The sequence below is a fragment of the Labeo rohita genome, chromosome 23 (genome assembly GCF_022985175.1).
Source record: "Labeo rohita strain BAU-BD-2019 chromosome 23, IGBB_LRoh.1.0, whole genome shotgun sequence".
Classification (NCBI taxonomy): Eukaryota; Metazoa; Chordata; class Actinopteri; order Cypriniformes; family Cyprinidae; genus Labeo; species Labeo rohita.
The window spans coordinates 18,575,977-18,595,823 of record NC_066891.1 but is presented as its reverse complement, the minus strand read 5'-3'; the positions used below and the strand labels follow the sequence as shown (position 1 = coordinate 18,595,823).

The 19,847-nt window shown below is 35.2% G+C and overlaps 2 protein-coding genes across 2 annotated transcripts in view; both read right to left on the bottom strand.

Annotated features, from left to right (window-relative positions):
- The window catches only part of lamb2l (laminin, beta 2-like), a 58,873-nt gene extending 46,475 nt beyond the window's left edge, over window positions 1-12,398 (bottom strand). The window contains exon 1 of the mRNA XM_051096416.1: window positions 12,295-12,398. The gene's annotated coding sequence lies outside the window, so the exon portion shown is untranslated. The remainder of the gene's footprint in view (window positions 1-12,294) is intronic.
- A 1,164-nt stretch (window positions 12,399-13,562) lies between these two features.
- si:rp71-17i16.6 (uncharacterized protein LOC100148415 homolog) lies at window positions 13,563-15,847 on the bottom strand. Its single transcript, XM_051096420.1, has 5 exons — window positions 15,741-15,847; window positions 15,447-15,550; window positions 15,233-15,330; window positions 14,483-14,583; window positions 13,563-14,388 (listed from the first exon to the last, which is right to left on the bottom strand). Exons 2-5 carry the CDS (start codon window positions 15,521-15,523, stop codon window positions 14,218-14,220), a joined length of 447 nt encoding a protein of 148 aa, XP_050952377.1. The 5' UTR covers window positions 15,524-15,550; window positions 15,741-15,847; the 3' UTR covers window positions 13,563-14,217.
- Window positions 15,848-19,847: the final 4,000 nt, after the last annotated feature.

Here is a 19,847-nt window from a genome sequence, read left to right as displayed (position 1 = left end):
CAAAATGCAGTTTAAAAGTGCTCCGATCCCAGCAGAGGAAGAAGGGTCTTATCTAGTGAAGCGATTGGTTATCATAAAAAAAAAAACAAAAAAAAAACAAGTACAATCTTTACTTTTTACCTTTAAACGCTCCCGTCTCATTTTCTCCTCCAACTTCAAAATCATCCTACATCGCTGCAGAAGTACCGACCCAGTGTTTACAAAGTAAACATGCAAAGAAGGTCAAACGCCCTTTACAAAAAAAGGGTAGAATGTAGCGATGTAGGACGATTTTGAAGTTGGAGGAGAAAATGAGACGGGAGTTTTCAGACATACCCTAACTGTATTGAACCGGAATACACAGAGTTCACGCAGACCTAGACAAGACGAGCATTTGGGGTTAACAAGCATGTAAATTGTAAAAAGAAAATTTTCAGAAAATAACTTTTTGTGGCTCTGTTTGGCTAATTGTTTGGCTAGATAAGACCCTTCTTCCTCGGCAGGGATCGTTAAGAGCCCTTTGAAGCTGCATTTAAACTGAATTTTGGAAGTTCGAACTCAGGGGCGCCACAGAAGTCCATTATATGAATATATCCTGAAATGTTTTCCTCAAAAAACATAATTTCTGTATAACTGAAGAAAGAAAGACATGAACATCTTGGATGACAAGGTGGTGAGTACATTATCTGTAAATCTGGAAGTCAACTACTCCCTTAATTAAACATACTTATATTAACACTCCCAGTTTCTACACAAACACTTATGTTGCTACAATATTATATCTGTAGCTCACATATAATAATATATTATATATATATATATATATATATATATATGTATTTCTGAATCTCGGGGGGAAAGCCGTCACCTGTCAAATATAGTAAAACATAAAAAATAAATAAATAAATATCAACTAATTAAATTAGCACACAAGTTACCATACATTACTTTAAAGGCACAATATGTACGTTTTCGCGGCTAGAGGGTGCATATTCTAAACAAACAAAGAAACAAAGGTGTTGTTTGATGATGCAACGATTGAGTGTGGAATGATGGGAGTTGCTGTCTTCATCCCCACAGCTGATGCAATCCATCGGGACTCGGACAGAAATCATGTTTATGGATGAGCTAATGTATTAAAAACTTATTAAGGTCACTGTAGCATGAAGCAGGATGGGGCTGAAAGTCGTTAGTAATGAAGGACAAACGCAACACACGGTGAGGTAAAACAGCACTGTTTTATCATACTAGATACGTTTGAGTGTTTTGAAGTGTTGTTATAATGCTACTCTGTGCGTTCATCACTTGTCTAATAAAATGCTTAACATATTAAAGTGTCTTGGGGTTTCCATATTTTCTACAAAATAAAACCAGAAAATCGAGAGTGTATAATGTCATTGGCAGGCAACGCAACATTTGGGATAATGCAAGTACGCAAGTCAGCAAAATATATAACACTGTTCTAGTGGTTTTTGGATATTTTAAATAAAAAAAAAAAATCTTACATGTGCCTTTAAATATATATATATTAGTGCACTATAGTAAACTGTATAATATACATTGCAATTTAAATAGGCATTTCACCAAATGAATATTGAACATTTAAGAGGAGGTGAAAGTGAAGCCAGCTTTTGTCTGGTGGGACCATGAGTGTGATCTGAAGAGAGGAGCACTGGGCCCCTGGCTGCAGGCTCTTCAGTGTGCGGGTGAGAGGAGTGACAGGTCAGCTATACCACACAATACAACAGCCTTCGTTTCCCACACCACTTCCACTCCATATTTCACTGCCACAAAATCCTCTCACACTCAATCAACTACTATACAGAACAAAATGCTTCACGGATATTATATCAGCAAATACATTCAAACCACAGAGCCACAAAAATAATTCAGTGCTATCCTGATGCAAGAACCCCACAAGTAATTTACCTTTTTTAAGTTCTCATATGAGACATTAAATGCAAAATCAGTCCTTAAAATCAAATCTACAGCATTATAGTACACTAAGGAATGATGCCTCTCAGATAAAGAGCACAACATGACACTGTCAAATCAAAGAGGAAGGACAAAATACACAGATAAGTGAATAACAGGATAAAGACTGGATTTACAGACCCAAAACTGGCTGGCAAGGCAGCAGATAAAGCCAGCATGACCTGCACATCACCTGAATCTGTACAAACCAACAAAAGCATGGCAGTGCCTCTGATTCTTTATCTAAATTCTTATATATAAAATACAAGATACAAAATAGTACTCACGCAAGCTCATAAGCTGATAAATATCCTCTAGACAGAAATTCCTCAGAAAAGATCTCTTGGAGGGACAAGAAGAGAGAGGCTAGTTGTGTGTGTGTGTGATATTCTGGTGTGTAAAAAAAAGTGTAAAGTTAAGTACAAAAAAAAAAAAAAAAAAGAAAAAAAAAAAAAAACTTTACAGACACAACTGGCCTTTCCGGACAAAAACAGAAGGACCTGCTTAAGCCAATCAGATTGGATGGAAAACGGTTCCCCCGCCCTCGGCGCAGCAATGGGGTGAATGGAGAGCGATTCTTATTCAAATGCAGCTGTCACTCTGAAAGCCACTGTGTGAAAGGGGGAGCCGGTCTCCAGGCTGACGGAATGCACTGAACCATTCTTTAGGGGGGCGTTGAGCTGGTTAAGGGGTACAGAGGGGAGGGCAGTGATGCTTTGGCTTTCTCTGACCACACACACCCTCTTCCCTTCCAATACAGCTCACAATCTGAACTCACAGAAAGAAAAACTTGAAAGAGATGCTGAGCTGAACTGAAGACCTTAGTGTAAAGAAACATAAAAACAGTGTAGTTCCTTTGATGAGTTATGTATTTCTTACAATTTAGTTCATATTTTGATGCAATCATTACCCATGAGGAACTGAACATACAGTTGAAGTCAAAAGTTTACATACACCTTGAAGAATCTGCAAAATGTTAACTATTTTGCCAAAATAAGAGGGATCATACTTATTGTTTTATTTAGTACTGACCTGAATAAGATATTTCACATAGAAGACATTTACATAGTCCACAAGAAAAAACAATAGTTGAATTTATAAAAGTGACCCTGTTCAAAAGTTTACATACACTTCTTAATACTGTGTTGTTATCTGAATGATCCACAGCTGTGTTTTTTGTTTAGTGATAGTTGTTCATGTGTCCCTTGTTTGTCCTAAACAGTGAACCTGCCTGCTATTCTTCAGAAATATCTTTCAGGTCCCACAATTTTTTTTTTCAGCATTTTTGTGTATTTGAACCCTTTCCAACCATGCCTGTATGATTTTGAAATCCATGCATTAAGAGCTGGGGGTGAAAACTTTTGAACAGAATGATGTGTACATTTCTCTTATTTTCTTGTTTCAGTTTCAGAATTATAAATTCAACTAATATGTTTTGTAAACATCTTTTATGTGAAATATCTTATTTAGGTCAGTACTAAATTAAAAATAACTTTTTGCTTAAAAAAAAAATACTTTTTGTATGATCCCTCTTATTTTGGTAAATCCATTAACATTTTGCAGATTCTGCAAGGTGTATGTAAACTTTTGACTTCAACTGTATCCACTAGCATTTTTTCACTTTTGGTGAAGATAAATAAATTGTGACCAACCTTTACACACTTTTGTTGTAAAGCAACGTCATGCCTTGCAAAATTGATTTGTTTGATGTTTCCAAGACTATCAATTTTGTCAAAACTTCACATGTCAGTCACCTAGATAGCATTATCTTGTTAACATATTTAAATCTGAGTTTAAACAGTGTTCAATACGTTTACGTTAAAACACAGAAATATTAGAGATCAATATTAATGTATAACATATTAAAACACTCCTTACACACTAAATAAAAAGACATTGATCTTCAGTGTTTAATAGTCTGACAGGATACCTGAGACAGAAACTTAGTTATGAATGTCACACACAGCAGTTTAGACAGCAGATTAATGACTTTATCTGCAAACATCAGCCATTGAGAAGGCCAACTTGACCACATGAAGACAAAGACTACAAATTTGTACTCGCACTGCGGATGAGTGACTCATGAACAAGCACATATGGGTGTGAAATGTGGTGAACCATCAATCTCAGTTGCTTTGTTATGATGGTTATCACTGGTAACTTGGAAATGCATTCAGTCATTCACTTACTTTGCAATGGAGTAAATAATTCAAAGCCAGCATTATCTGAATGAACTGAAATATTTTACTGCTTTTCTCAGTTCTTATCAAAAAATTACATATACGCTGCTGAGATATGCTCTTCTATCAGATAAAAGTCCTGCGAGGTATCTGATCTGAACAGGGCAGGTACAACATACTTCTGATATCTCAGTCTGTGAGTTACTGGTGGGTTTGAAAGAGATATATGCTGGAAATAAAGAGATATATGCTGGAAGTCATCATGTAAGCTCACTATACAAAAATGAGGTGCCGTGACATGTTTCAGCAGAACTGTATCTATTACTGAAAAATAGCTGAAACTGAATATAACTACTTGGCTATTTTAACAGAAACGATTCACAATGCAACATCTACACCTCCTGAGATCTAACAGAACTTCCAGTTGCCAACATGAACATGTTCAGTGGCATTCAGAATAGAACAGAATAGTTTTAGGGGTACAACTGGCATAAACCATACAGGCATCTACTGCTGTATGAATATAATCACTTGGTGGAAGAAGGATATTGAATTTTAATGCACGCCTGCAGGTTCTAGCTCCTGTGCTTGGTTTAAAAACCATCTATCACCATGGTTAATCTCTAACCAGACAACCTGAGTGCTCTCACGTGAGCTCAATCCCTCCGGCTTTTCCGGAGTAAGACTAAACAGTAGCCAAGAGTAAACATAAAACCTCTGCTTACCTTCAGTCGCAGAGCTACTGCGTTTTCTAATACTTCTCTTTTCCATTAAACACAATCAAAAGCACATTTAAGTTAATCAAGATTCAATCTATTAATTGGTTAATAACTTGATTATGCTAATACATCAAATGATCACCAAATGTAACATTACATTGCCTAATTTGAGTAATTTGGGCACATGAAATGTTATATTTTGTGATCAAACAGGCAGTCCGGAAAACTGAGAGTTCTTGAAAACTCTGAAAACTGAGAGTTCCTGAGAGTTGGTTGAAACCTGAAACATCACCTGGTGTATGACCTGAAAAAGGTTGCAGATCCCTTATTTACAAAGAATCACCAATCAGTATCCCTGGCAGAGTTTGATGTTTGATATTATCCAACAATGACGTCAGTGTTGGCTGAGCGTAAGCAGGAATCATAAGACTGTGCAAATATCTAAGTTCTATAGATGATGTAGTTTTTCATGACTTTTCAATTTTTGGGTGGACAATTTATGTTCATGTTAATAAATAAGTCATTATAGATAATTAAATGACAATGGATTATGGAAATGCCAGACATCCATAATGCACACAAAGCTGTAATTTTAGCAAAAATAGCAGTATTTTTCTTTTATTCGGTACGTGCAGGATGAGGAGAATCCTGAGGCCTCAGGGTTCTGAGAAGACACAGTATGTGCATGATCAAAGAACCAATTACATGTTAAAGAATTCCTCATGTTGCACATGATGATCACCTTTGAACTCTTACAGAATGAAAGCTTGAGAAGAAGACCAGGTCTTCCTGAGAGGGTCATTTCAGAATGTTCAGGAGAGTGACGAGTGATGTTCCGGAACTGTACAATTCCCTGCATTCCTCTCGGAATGCTGGAGAGAGCTACATTACTCCCCACAATGATTTAAACTAGGGTAGCTGCTACCAATACCAGTGAAATCCAAGCATTCTCAGTATTAAAATTTCTTGTATTTTTCAATTAAGTAAACAGTAAATACATTTAAATTTGTTAATATTTAATTATTTGTAATAGCAGTCAACCCTATAAAGCCTACTGTATCCAATTTATTCTACATATTATACATACTGTATCCTACTGTATTCTACATGCTTTCTGTCATCTCACTGTTTTTTAAAGTTTTTTTTTAGCAGGCCTTCCTGGCATAATTCAAAAAATGTCTTTTTTTATGATTTTAAATTAGGGCTGTCAGTTTACAGGGTTAACTTAATTAATTAGTTATAAAAAAATAATGTGATTAAAATAATTTAAAGCAGTTAGCCCCCTAGACCTGTACGTCACCTTATATTTCATATAGTTGACTGCTGACAAATATGATGCTGGCAACAACTCCACAAATGCAGTTATGCATAAAATTCAAGATATTGGTGCAAACAAAATGTCCCTGTATGTGTTTTGTCTCATATTTATACATATATATCACATATCACACAATATCACATGGGCAGCAAGAGCAATATGACACGAGTGCTGATTTTTTCTCCGATCTGTCACAAGTTTAAATGTTAATATTACACATAATATATAATATTTAATATTTATAATACATAATATTTAATATTATGTGTTTTTGCTCAATTTTACAGAGAACATTTTACTTTTAAAAGCCATAGCAGAATTGCGTGTCTCAGAGCAACACAGTGGCATTTCTGAATGAATCAGCGTTTTGAACGAATCCTGTGAACCAATGATTCAAAAGCCCATTTATAAAGAGAGCCTTTTAATTCATTCCTAAATGAATCAGCCATTTGAACGAATCAAATCGAATGAGTGAATGACTCATAAAGACATTTACCGCCACCTGCTGGCAGATTTAGTTTCTTATTTAGAGCATCATTTCATTTAGAAAACAGAAGAAAAAGAAAAATATTAAAGGGATAGTTCACCAAAAAAAAAAACAACAACAACATTCTGTCATCATTTACTCAACCTTATGTCATTTCAAACCTTTCTTTTGTGGAACATGAAAGAAGGTATTTTGAAGACTGTTGGTTAACAAAGCTGTTTTGGTTAGCAATGACTTTCATCGTATGAACAAAAAATACTGATCTTTCTCAAATTATCTTTGAGATCTTTTATGTTCCATAGTTTATGTTAGGCCATGTGTAATAAATTCTATGTTGAATCAAATAAAACATTTATTTCTAAAGCTACAGTTTGTAATGTCTACTTGATACTTTCTCATTTAACACAAAAATAGCTTTTCATTTTCACATTCAAATTTATTTTGCGATTAATGAGATTAAGTAAGCGAAACATCATGGAAGTAATTAAATTAAACATTTTAATTGACTGACAGCCCTATTTCAAATATAAATGTAAGAATAGCTTTTATATTGTTAGTAATATTTCAAGATGAGCTCTTACTGGACTGAAGCATGTTAGATTTAATTGATTATATTTTTTAGGCTTTTAAGGAGCATTTATTCATCTTTCAACTATCATTGTATTGCATTAAACTCTATGTTTTGACCCCCCATATTATAAAATATTTAAAAGCATTTTTTATATAACCTTACTAATCCATATTATTGAGAGATATAGAGTGACACGTGATATTTATATGCATTTTATGTAACTAGCCTGCTGTTATAAAGATCTCACTGATTTATAAGAGATCAAAATTTCATCTTGATTATATAAATATTAGCAGCTTCACCAAGCTGCATATTTTTTCTAATTTTGAACTTCTAAATAAAATTCATGTCTTTTTCCCCCTTAAGCATGAGCTATCTTACTATGTCATATTCTTACTGTATTAACTATATCTTATTCTTCTTGTATTATGTCTTCATCTTACTATAGTGTACTGTAAAAGCTATAAAATCTGATTAGAAAATACGTCACTTAGCAAAAACTACATATGAAACTACATTTTTATATTTTAGGGCCAGATTTACTAAACAGGGCAAATTAGCGTAGAACACAATTCCATTAAAGCGCCAATTCTGTGTACACTGTAAAAAATAAAAAACACAATTTGTTGAGTCAGCTTAAAATAATTTGTTACCCTGCTTTTAAGTTTAGTCAGCTAAAATAAGTTTATTCAACTTGAAATGTTAAGTTGTACTAAGTAACAACTTAGATATTTGTGTTTGCTAAACTTAACAGATGGGTAAGTAACCCAGCTGCCTTAAAATTTTAAGTTGATTCAACTCAAATATCTAAGCTGTCACTTAGTATAATTTCACATTTCAAGTTGAATAAACTTTTTTTGAGTTGACTGAACTTAAAATTTTAAGGCAGCCAGGTTACAAATTATTTTAAGTTGACTCAACAAATTGTTTTTACAGTGTAGAGGAGGGGAAAATTCTGTGTGTGATTTACCAACAATTTAAAACAATTTACACATTAAAGAACACAGACGCAGCCAGATCATTTCCATAATGACCAACGCCATCTACCAAGAGCAGCGGCAACATGAATGTTAGTAAATCACGCTGCGTGATTTATATTAATACTCTCCTCCCATAAATTTTGCGTCTAAAACGGACTTCAAATTCCATTATCATTTCATCATGTCTGACAGTGAAGAATACATCAACTGACTGATGAGACTTCTTCAAAAACATGAAAATCCCAACAATCAAAGGACTGACGTTTTAAATAAGGCTCCAGGGAGAATGAATGGCCAGCGGAGCTATCATGAGAGACAGATACGCAGAATATGTTTTGACAGCTTTTCCTACATCTGTGAGTAATTATCGCTAAGGCTTCAGACGTAATCTAGCATTACTAAAACATGGGTTTGCACTAATCTCAAGAGTTTCTGTGTTTGGGAGGGTGGATTTGCAGGTGGGCATTGCTATCTATTATGTCAGCTAGATCTATAAAACCTTGAGAAAGCTATCCACTAGCATTCACATTCATCTCAGTGGTGGTTGCTTAGCTAATGTAGTTACCAACATCTATTAGAACCTCAAAGAGGTTTAAGACTCATGGAAGTCTTTAAACTTTACTGTCACCCACAACAATGAGGCTAAAGGTCAAAAGAGAGCCGATTAAAGCTATACTCAGAAAAACTGATAATTTCCCATGCTTTATGACTCTAGCTGTGTCTCAAGTTGCCCTGTGTCTGACTTAAGAGTCTTTAAAGCATGTATGTTTAAACAGATTATGGCATTAATTCAACAAACTTTGTCTGTACAAACAATTCTGTAATCAGCTTCAGAGCATGCATGCACATTTGACAACTCTGACAAAAGACATGAGAAACATTTCTTCAGACTGTGCTGCAACCAAGCAAAAACATTCAGATCGTTGGGAATGTAGGAGAGTGTAAATAACAAACTACTTCAAGGTCAGTGCTATGCTAACGTGACTGGACAAAACAACAGTGTCCATCTCAGTGGTTTCTAAATATTTAGAATGAAAACAAAATAATCACATTTTTGACATCATCTGTCACAGCGACAAGCACATTCTGTGAAAAGACTGAAGAGAATACTAGGAAAGTTAAAGGAGAAGTCCAACAATTTACAAATAATGTACTCACCCCCTTGTCATCCAAGATGTTCATGTCTTTCTGTCCTCAGTCGTAAAGAAATTATGTTTTTTGAGGAAAGCATTTCAGAATTTTTCTCTATATAATGGACTTCATTGGTGCCCCGATTTTGAACTTCCAAAATGTAGTTTAAATCCAGCTGCAAAGAGCTCTAAACGATCCCAGCTGAGGAAGAAGGGTCTTATCTAGTGAAACGATCAGTCATTTTTTCGAAAAATAAAAATTTGTATACTTTTTAAGCACAAAAGCTCGTGTAGCACAGGCTCTGGGATGCACATCCATGATGCTACGAATTAGTGATCGGTCGTTCTTGAACGATTCGTTCATTTTGAACAAATCTTTAATGTGACTCAGGAAGAACGAGTTGTCTCGGGGAGTGATTGGTTCAGTCGTGCATGCGCAACGTCCTATTAGGTTCTGTACTGGAATTAGTTCACCTGTTTCGAGTCTTCGGGTTTTTCGAGACGTTCGTTCATCTTATGGGGCTGTCACGTGATAAACTAATCTTTTCTGTTTCTTATAGCATTATAGTTTTGTCTTGTTTGTAGTGTGATCAACGTTTGTGTAAGCAGTAGATGTGCTAGGGAAGTAACACATAACATTTTAATTATTTTTTGCTAAAATGAACGAAATGACTCGAAAAAAGATTTGCTCATTTTGCTGAATGAGATTCGAAGGTCCGAGTCGGTAAAATGATCTGAACTTCCCATCCCTACTACGAATCATGTCTAATCACACCTAAGTTCATCGTCTGTCTACTCCGGCTCAAAAAGGTAGAGTATGGCGAAAAACTCCATCTTATCCGACATCGTTGTACTTTTTTGTGCGTTCGCTTTGTAAACACTGGGTCTGTAGTTCCGCATGACCTTTCGACATGATTCAATAGTACATAGTGTCGTGAACACGCAGAGCCAGGTCTACAGGAGCTTTTGTGCTTAAAAAGTATACACATTTTTATTTTCCCCAAAAAATGACCGTTTCACTAGATAAGACCCTTCTTCTGTGGCTGGGATCATTTAGAGCCCTTTGAAGCTGCATTTACATTTTGGAAGTTCAAAATCGGGCCACCAATGAAGTCCATTATATGGAGAAAAATCCTGAAATGCTTTCCTCAAAAACCATAATTTCTTCACGACTAAAGACAGCAAGACATGAACATCTTGGATGACAAGGGGGTGAGTAAATAATTTGTGAATTGTTGTTCTGGAAGTGGACTTCTCCTTTAAAGAGGTAGTTCAATCAAAAATTAATATTCTGTCATCATTCCCAAACTTGTATAAGTTTCTTTCTTTTGCAGAATACAAAAGAAGATATTTTGATAAATTGTGGTCCCAAAACTGTTTTGGTGACCACTGACTTCCAACATAATGACAAAAAGACATTTCTCAAAGAAAGGAAAGAAAACAGGTTTGGAAATGACATTCCAAAGCTGTTCCTACATTCAGAAGAAAGTGTGGAGGAAATGTTTGGGAACATGGAAGGTCTCTGAATGTGATAAACTGAAAAATACACACTTATCCAATACACACTTATCCTAACAGTTCAAGGACAGAATTCACAGAGTTCACAGTCTAACCTTAACCTTCTGTTTGCTGTTTGAAAGACTCCAAGGCCCATTTAATATAATCAGTAACATACACTCCAATACTTTATGGTTTCTTATGACAACCAATAAGAAAATAACAAAATAATATGAAAACAAAATTCATTGCTTACATGCATCAACTATCCCGTATGCAATTACATTACTTATATTTGGGACCCCATATACATGATTAAATGCTTTATAGTTAGTATATGTGACCCTGGACCACAAAACCAGTCATAAGTCGCATAGGTATATTTGTAGCGATAGCCAACAGTACACTGTATGGGTTACACTGTATCAAAATTATAGATTTGTCTTTTATGCCAAAAATCATTAGAATATTAAGTAAAGATCATGTTCCATAAAAATATATTGTATATTTCCTGCCATAAATATACCAAAACGTATGATTATGAAAACCTTTTGATCAGTACTATGCATTGCTAAGAACTTAATTTGGACAAAGGTGATTTTCTCAATATTTTGATTTTCAGCACCCTCAGATTCCAGATTTTCATATAGTTATATCTCAGCCAAATATTGTTCTATCCTAACAAACCATATGGAAAGCTTATTTAGTCAGTTTTCAATTGTATAAATCAATTTTAATAAAAATGAACCTTACGACCCCCCTTTTTTTTTGGTCCAGGGACACATATTGTAACGTACGCATGTAGCTTATGTACACACTGTACTTTGTCATTCATGCAGTACTTCAATCCTGTCAGTTTAAAAACTGAATGTCTTTTATTGCATCTTTCTGCAATGTGTTTTTGAAACTGTCAACAGAACATGAAGGTCATTTTTCTTTTCACGGCCACTGTACTTAAACTGATTCTTATGACAGATCTCCATCCACAGTCCCATATGACAAATGATTTGCCTCTCTTTCTCTGTCTGAGCATGCTTTTTCCATTTCTATCCAAGGAGAATGTGTTTTCATGAGGGGTTTGTGCACTTCAAACAGAGAGATGAAAATGCTACGACCCTTATAGTGTCTTCTATTACAACTAATTAAACGCATTGTTATGGTAAACACTAAAACTCTAAAAAAAATCACAAAAAATCTCTCACACGACATAAACTAAACGTATTAGTAAAACCAAATGCACAACAGATACAAATAAATTAGTAAAACCAAAGGAACAAAATGTGCAGCATTGCACTTGATATGACAAGTTCATATAAACTACAGGGCTGTCCAGTTTCCGTCGCTAACGTACTTACTAAGAGTTTTCAACCAGTAAACTTTTAAAAATAAGATTACAACCGGGAAAAGTGCATGTAAATAATCAAAACACAAAGTTAGACAGCAGAGATTTAACTCGTACCTGTGTGTTGACTCTCATAAGCAGCAGCAGCGCTCCTCTCGCGAGCTGCGCGTTCACCTGTTCACATGCACAGTTCACTTCTGAAGGAGGAGTCCACGCGGGGTTTTTCTTACTGTATTATAAACAGGTGAGTGTGTTTGTATGGCGACGTCATGCGTTGTGTTTTAAATAGTCCTCAAATGACAAATTTAACGTGTACAGCCGTTTTTAACATGAGAGTGGTGATTTTCTGAAATAAGGAGGCAAAGTCTCCTCTGCGTTTGTCGTTTTGTATTCAGTTGCTTATTTTTATTCAATATTTAAACGGATTCCAGGTTTAAAGCTTATGACTTGCATTAATAATCAACAAGAAAACGATATTCGTGTTACAACAAAACTGCACCAAACTCTTCACCAGTTTGTGCGTGTTTACAAATGTATACAACATCCTGCAACTCTTAAATTAAACGGCCTATTTATGTGCTAAAACCCAGATCACTTCACGTTTCAGGTAATTTCAAGATCTCTTCAGATCGTAATTGACCAAAAGTGTTAATGTCCAACTGAGCAAGTTTATTCATTTGTAATTGGTACAACAATGTTTGCACGGTTTGGTCGGTTAACCGGATGCGCGGCCATATTGGAGATACTCGGAGGTAAATAACAACATTGATGGCATAGTTAATGTACTACTGAATACGTTGTTCTGCTAATTTCTGCTGCCTAAACTTTGGGAAAAAGCGCGTGGAAACTGCTAAATCATATAGAGAAGGACTTAGTAAGCAGGAAAGGGCGCAATAGTTTGACAAACTAAAGTTAATAGGTGGTAAAGATGGCCTAATATTTCACCTACCTGACTGGAAATAATAAGAACAAACACAAATGTCAAGATTCTTGCCCTGGAAATCCTGGTTCAGTTTGGTCAACCACAAACGCCCCTTTGTTCCTCAGACAGTTTATTGCACTCTTCTTCTTGATTTGTTATATCTTTTGGCAGTCTATAGTACTCCAAATCTTTTTCCCGGAATTTGCAAGTTCCGTTCGGTTCAGTGACATTGTTTACATTCAGTGCCGCCAACTGATTATGTGTCACGAAAACACTTTATTTTCACAAGCTAAGGCATTTAGGCCTATTTATGGTTTGTCAAAATGAGGCGGGAATTAATGCACTGACAGCATGATCAGCCAATCGCAGTGACTTGGAGGCATTGCCTCTTCTCACATGACTTCTTACCTGTTAACAGGTATCTCTGTTGCATAGTCACTTTAAAAAATGATTTACACATTAATTTCATAGTTTGTCATTTTAATAATCATGTTTTTGTGCATGAATGTGATAACTAATATTTTAGTGAAGAGCTGATAAAGGCGTTAACATATGCATACTTGCATAGGATTCAAGCACTACAAATTTAGGGCTTTTTATAGGCTGAACACCTGAAGAGATATACATGAGCGAGGCACAGCAGAGATAATGGTATGCAAGAAAAAAAGAGCCCTTGTATAATAATAGTAATTTACTGGTGGGTTGTGTGTGATAGATTCACATGGAAGAAACAATGCTAAATGCATTAAAGAAAATATGACACAGATGACAATACATACAATTTATAATGTTTTTTATACTACTTTGGGTAAATATAATAAAACCATTGTGCTAGAGAAGAAGAATTATTTCAATAGTGAGACTGCAGGCCAAATTTACAATCTGCTGCCCCCCCGATGGTAGTGAACATCAAGTACAAATACCTACCACAGTGCACCACTTTAACCGACTCATTTCTCAAGTCTGTGCAAGTTTTAAATGGGGAAACAGAACAATAAAAGTGCTGGAATGTCCTAAATGTCTAATCTGAGACATATCCCTGATTTCCACAATCCCCTTCAGTTGCTGTTTCACCTTACCGTGTGCTCATTCGATTGATTATGTGTTATGGACAAGAATCAATTCAGTCCATTATTTATCATATAGTCAAAAAGTGGGTTATGATGTAGAAGGAGGGCTGAGATGGCCTGGTTACGTTGAGCACGACGGAACATGTATTTCACTCCTGCTAGGTGCATCAGATGATCTTGTTTCTTTAGTGTCTTCCAGTCTGTTACCCTTCTCACAATCTGTTGAAGAAGAGCAAAGTGTTACATTGCTGGTTGTCTCATAGTAAAACTAATTTTGGGATTTCAGAGTTGATGGAGTCAGGTGTAAGTGGACCTCATTTGTAATTTCCATCGAGGGCTCTGTGTTTGATTCTTGCAGTATCAGTGCAGAACGTTGTCTCATAGCATCCCATAGGGTAACTGCACTCGTGTGATCTAATAACAAAGACCAGACTTAAATATCTTTGCATTTTACAAATCCAGAAACTTCCAGATTGACCCACACACTATACATGAGGCACATTTCTATGTACACTATACAATTTTGCTGTTGTTTTTTTAACAATAAATTAATACTTTTATTTTGCAAGGATGTATTAAATTGAACAAAAGTGACAGTAATGACATAAAGTTACAAAAGATGTCTATTTTAAATAAATGTTCTTTTGAAATTTATATTCATTAAAGAATACTGAAAAAAAAATCACAGTTCAGTATCACAGTTTCCACAAAAATATTAAGCAGCAACACTGTTTTCAACATTGATATTAATAAGAAATTTTCCTTGGGAATCAAATATTACAGTGATTTCTGAAGGATCATGTGATACTGAAGACTGAAGTAATAATTAAAATTCCATTTAAAAATATAGAAAATAAAAAAAAAAGTTATTTTAAATTGTAATATTTAACAATTTTACTGTTTTTACTGTATTTTTGACCATTTTTGACTTCTTTCAAAAACATTAAGAAAATCGTACTGACCTTTTGCAAAAATATTTATGTTTTTGCACTAAACAAATACATATACCCCAAAAATCTATTTTGCAAATAGTTAAACATCTGTAAAAATAAAAAAAAAATACCTTTCATGTCATCTTTTAGCTGGGAAAACCAAGAGGGGATTTCCTTCGAGCAAGAGGAAGGGCTGAGAAAATACTCTGCGGCTGATTCGCCAAACAAACTGAAAGACAAATTGCCAGCTGATCAAACAATTAAACAATCAATTAAATCATCTGAAACTGTGTTTCTTCGATTTATAAATCAACTTAAGGCCCACAATTAGTAAAAAACACACACCTGATCAGGTATCGCTTGCATTTTATATGGCAGTCATCCTCGATCAGTTCGTTTTCCAAAATCATGTTGTGTTCCATCTTTCTAAACAAGTTTTGACAGCACAACTGTGAACAGAGAGAGAATGTTATGCCAGACAAAGGAAAAAAAAAACAAATACTCAATACATCCACCTGCCCTCTTTTGTAAAATCTCAAAAAAAGAAGAAGAAAATGTAAGAAAAGCAGAACTTATGACATCACCCAAAACTTTAGCAGGAAAAATGCAAATACAGTAAAAATAGGCATGTATTCTTACCTGTCTTCATCTGTGACTTTCTTTCTGTACTCTTAGAAAGCTTGGACATCCAGCTGACTGACTCCGGATCAGATTGGGATCGATCTCGGTGGGGCCGTGCCACTCAGTTCAGGCAGCGGGTTGGCTGTGACATCCATGGAGATCTTGTAACCCAGGTGACAGAATGCACCTGATTCCTCTTAGGAATGAGGACAAATAGAGTCCCATCCCTTCTGACACTCGCCTCTGCTGTCCTGGGATTGTGGGATAGTATGTGTTGGCTCAGAAGTGACGTGTGCATGTGTGTTTAATGATTGACTCTAGAATTGCGGGTCCAAACATGTCCTGTTAATCCTAAAGCTGATAAGTGAAAAAAGAGGGACACTGATGGGACAAAGAGAATTGTGTCCTACTGTAATAGACAGTGAATAGAAATGAAATGCTGATGACTTTGGTACGCATGTTAAAAATCTTCTATGGTAAAGTTGTGACCATATATAGATTTTAATTCCCTGTCTGTTGTAATTTAATGAAACACTGTAATAGAAAACTAAAACCTTAGAATGGAAACATCAGAAATAAGGTTGAAACTTTTAAAATCAGAATGTAATGAATGGATTTGTGTTTTTCAAGGTCAATAAGGAATATTTCGGCATATGTCTGGTCAAAATTAAGAATAACAAGGCTAAACAAAAACTTTCTTTTAATGCTTCTAAAATAATTTTATCGGCAAATAGGTTTTAAAAATGGCCTATACCGATAATCATAAAAATGTCTAATATCACAGCTAATAATCAGCCAGGCCGATAATCGGTTGACCCCTAATCTACAGGTCAAGACACTAAATAAATAGATCTATGTGTTGGACAACTGGTAAAAAGTTCATTTCTGACCCGGCTTGAGTGGTTAATAGGTCAACAGCTTTAAACTTCGCCCTAACCATTTCCTGTCTTTTCATCATCAACAAAATGGTCTGCGGTCTGCTCATACGAAGGGGACGCCATACCTTTCAGCACGACCGATTTCAAATGGTGCTAGAAAACCCCAGTCCACTCTGAACACCAGAGGAAATCAGTCACGCTACAAAAGGTAGAAGCATGAAGACTTTTTTTAAAAATAGCTTTTAAACAAAATGACATGAATGCATTTAAAAGGTTGAGCTAATTGAATTCCAATTACAGTCACAAACACATGTCTGCTAATGAGCATAAGAGCCTTCTTCCAGTTATTTACTCATACTTATTTATAGATTGCTTCCTGAAGACCTTTCCATACATAGCATACACATTGTTTTTGGTGGCTGGTGTGTCTCTGTGGTAATTGGAGGGCCTCTCTGAAGGACGCTGTGGTGTGTCATAGCAGCTTAGCCATGGACCATCAGTGCTGAAAAGAGGTGACCTCCCAGAATCAGCATGGCAACGGATCTGTGTGAGACATGTGAAATAACCAGCACATTTTCTAAACACATTTTAATTGCTTTTAAAATCACTTTTATTTATTTCTCATCATTTTTATACATAAAATTGAAATAACATCCTTCAGTCATTATTTAAACTTAAATAAATACATAGACACTTAAAGGGACAGTTCACCGAAAATGGAAAATTCTGTCATCATTTACTCACCCTCATGTTGTTCCAGACTTGTATGCTGTCATTTTTAAGTAGAACACAAAAAAGAGTTTTAGAATTATTTTAACATAAACCTTTGTGATACATGACACCTTTTAGTGATGATTGACTGTCAAGATAAAAACAAATAATAAAACTGGTAAGGCACCTTAGGCCTTGTTCACACTAATACGTTTTTGTTTAAAACACCTGTTTTTTCCACTCTGTTTTGACCTTCCTGCCACAATGAGGCTACATTTACACTAGTGTATTCGTTTACATTACTCCGGCAGAGACTTTTGAAAAAGTTACTTTTAAAAGTAATGCATTACAATATTGAATTACTCCCTCAAAAAGTAACTAATTATGTTAGTTACTTTTTATGGAAAGTAATGGGTTACTTTACTTTTGTGTTACTTTTTAAATCCGGGCAGGGCTTGCTTGTTTGTTTTTAATATAAAAAGTTCTATTTTTGGCAAATGTAAAAGCTATTTCACACCAAAAGCCTCAGGCTTTGAGAAAAGTTAAATTCACGTCTGTACAGTAGACCGCAGAAGAAAAATATCAACTATTCAGCAATAAAAAAAAGGAAAACAAATGTTAGATTATCTTGAGTAATTTTTGGTCGACAGCAAAGACATCAGTTAATAAAATGGTATTTTTTCATATAAGTAACTGGCGTTACTTATATGAAAAAAGTAACTCAGATATTTTCTTGTCAATTAAAAAGTAATGCATTACTTTACTAGTTACTTGGAAAAAGTAATAATATTATGTAACTTGTGTTACTTGTAATACATTACCCCCAACGCTGGTCATCAAGGATACGAAGAGCGAATGTGGGCAGCTACACCATAATTTTCAAAAGTCTCCATTTTGGCCCGTTTACACACACCGCAAACACAACCCCGGAGTTTTCAAACTAAGGCTACGTTTATACGAGTGCGTTTTCATTTTAAAACGCACTCGTATATTTTTTGCTACGGTTATGTCTGTTGTTACAATGACATAACCATTAGTGTAAACATTTTAAAATGAAATTCATAATTTAAAATGACCATTCATAATGAGAGTGATTTTTTTTTTGTCGACAAGGATACGCAGAGTGAATGTGGGCAGCCATGCCATCGTTTTCAAAAGTCTCCATTTTGGTAATTTTTACACTGAAACGCGATCCCGTTTACACTAGTGCATTTTTGTTTTAAAACGCATAACTTTTGCAATGGTTACTTGTCTGTTGTTTACACTACTCCGGCGTTTTTGACGCTCAAAGACGGAGACTTCCAAAAATGTTGCAGATCCCATTTTAGTTTGAAAACCTCTGGGTTGTGTTTCAGTGTAAAACAGACCAAAACGGAGACTTTTGAAAATGAAACATTTTTGAAACATTCACTCTGCATATCCTTGACAACCATGTAAACAATAATATCATGTTCATTATGAATGGTCATATGACATGTGTTTTCGGTTGTGTAGTGTGGATGGAGATCGTTTCTGAAACGCTGTGAAAATGCCAGTGTAGATGACGAATGTTTTTATTAAGCATCGTTTTAAAACAAAAACGCACTAGTCTAAAGTCTTTGTTTTTGAGGGTCAAAAACACTGGAGAAGTGTAAACGGCAAGTGTAACCGTAGCAAAAGTTATGCTTTTAAAACAAAAACACACTAGTGTAAATGTAGCCTCAGTGTAAACGGACCAAATCGGAGACTTTTGAAAACGATGTAATGGCTGCCCACATTCGCTCTGTGTATCCTTGACGACCCATGTAAACAATAATATCATGCTCATTATGAATGGACATGTGACATGCGTTTTCGGTTGTGTAGTGTGGATGGAGATCCTTTCTGGAACATAGTGAAAACGGCAGTGTAGATGATGAACGTTTTCATTTTAAAACAGTTTTAAAACAAAAACACACTAGGGTAAAGTCTCCTTTTTCGAGGGTTGAAAAGCCGGAAAAGTGTAAATGACAGGCGTAACCGTAGCAAAAGTTATGCGTTTTAAAGCAAAAATGCACTAGTGTAAATGTCGCCTTAAAATACCTTAAACCACATTCTTAAATATAAAGGTTCCAAAGGTTCCAAAGGTTCCATTTTGTGCATTTGAAAGGTGCATTTTAAAGGTTCTTCACGAAACCATAGATGTTTCATCTCAAATCAGTTATGGTGGAAGTTTCAATGGTGTTAATTAGTTATTAATGGCCATAATATTCTGTTTGAGATAGCCTGTGATATAGCTTCAACTATTTACTTTAAAGTCTTTGCCCTTTAAAATTAGTGTTTGATATCAGTGTTTTTGTATAATATTTTCAAATATGCAATATGTGCGCTTCTGTAAGCAAAAAGAATGTGTCTTAGGGTTTATGATCATTTAAGATTAACCCTTGAGGCTAATGAGCTGTATTTCTGTCAGTTTTAGCTGAATGTAGTTAGCCACACCTGTACTTAACCTGAAAAGACAGATTTGATTAAAGACACACCTGTGGTGTGTACCCAAAAAAAAACGTCTGCAGTCATT

What these genes read in the sequence shown, in the direction of transcription:
- si:rp71-17i16.6 (XM_051096420.1), bottom strand. Translation starts at nt 15,523, where the DNA reads ATGGAACACAACATGATTTTGGAAAACGAACTGATCGAGGATGACTGC. An exon ending in TGCAAGCGATACCTGATCAG is followed by an intron (nt 15,331 to 15,446) that starts GTGTGTGTTTTT and finishes TTTGTCTTTCAG; the next exon opens with TTTGTTTGGCGAATCAGCCG. An exon ending in CGATGGAAATTACAAATGAG is followed by an intron (nt 14,389 to 14,482) that starts GTCCACTTACAC and finishes CTTCTTCAACAG; the next exon opens with ATTGTGAGAAGGGTAACAGA.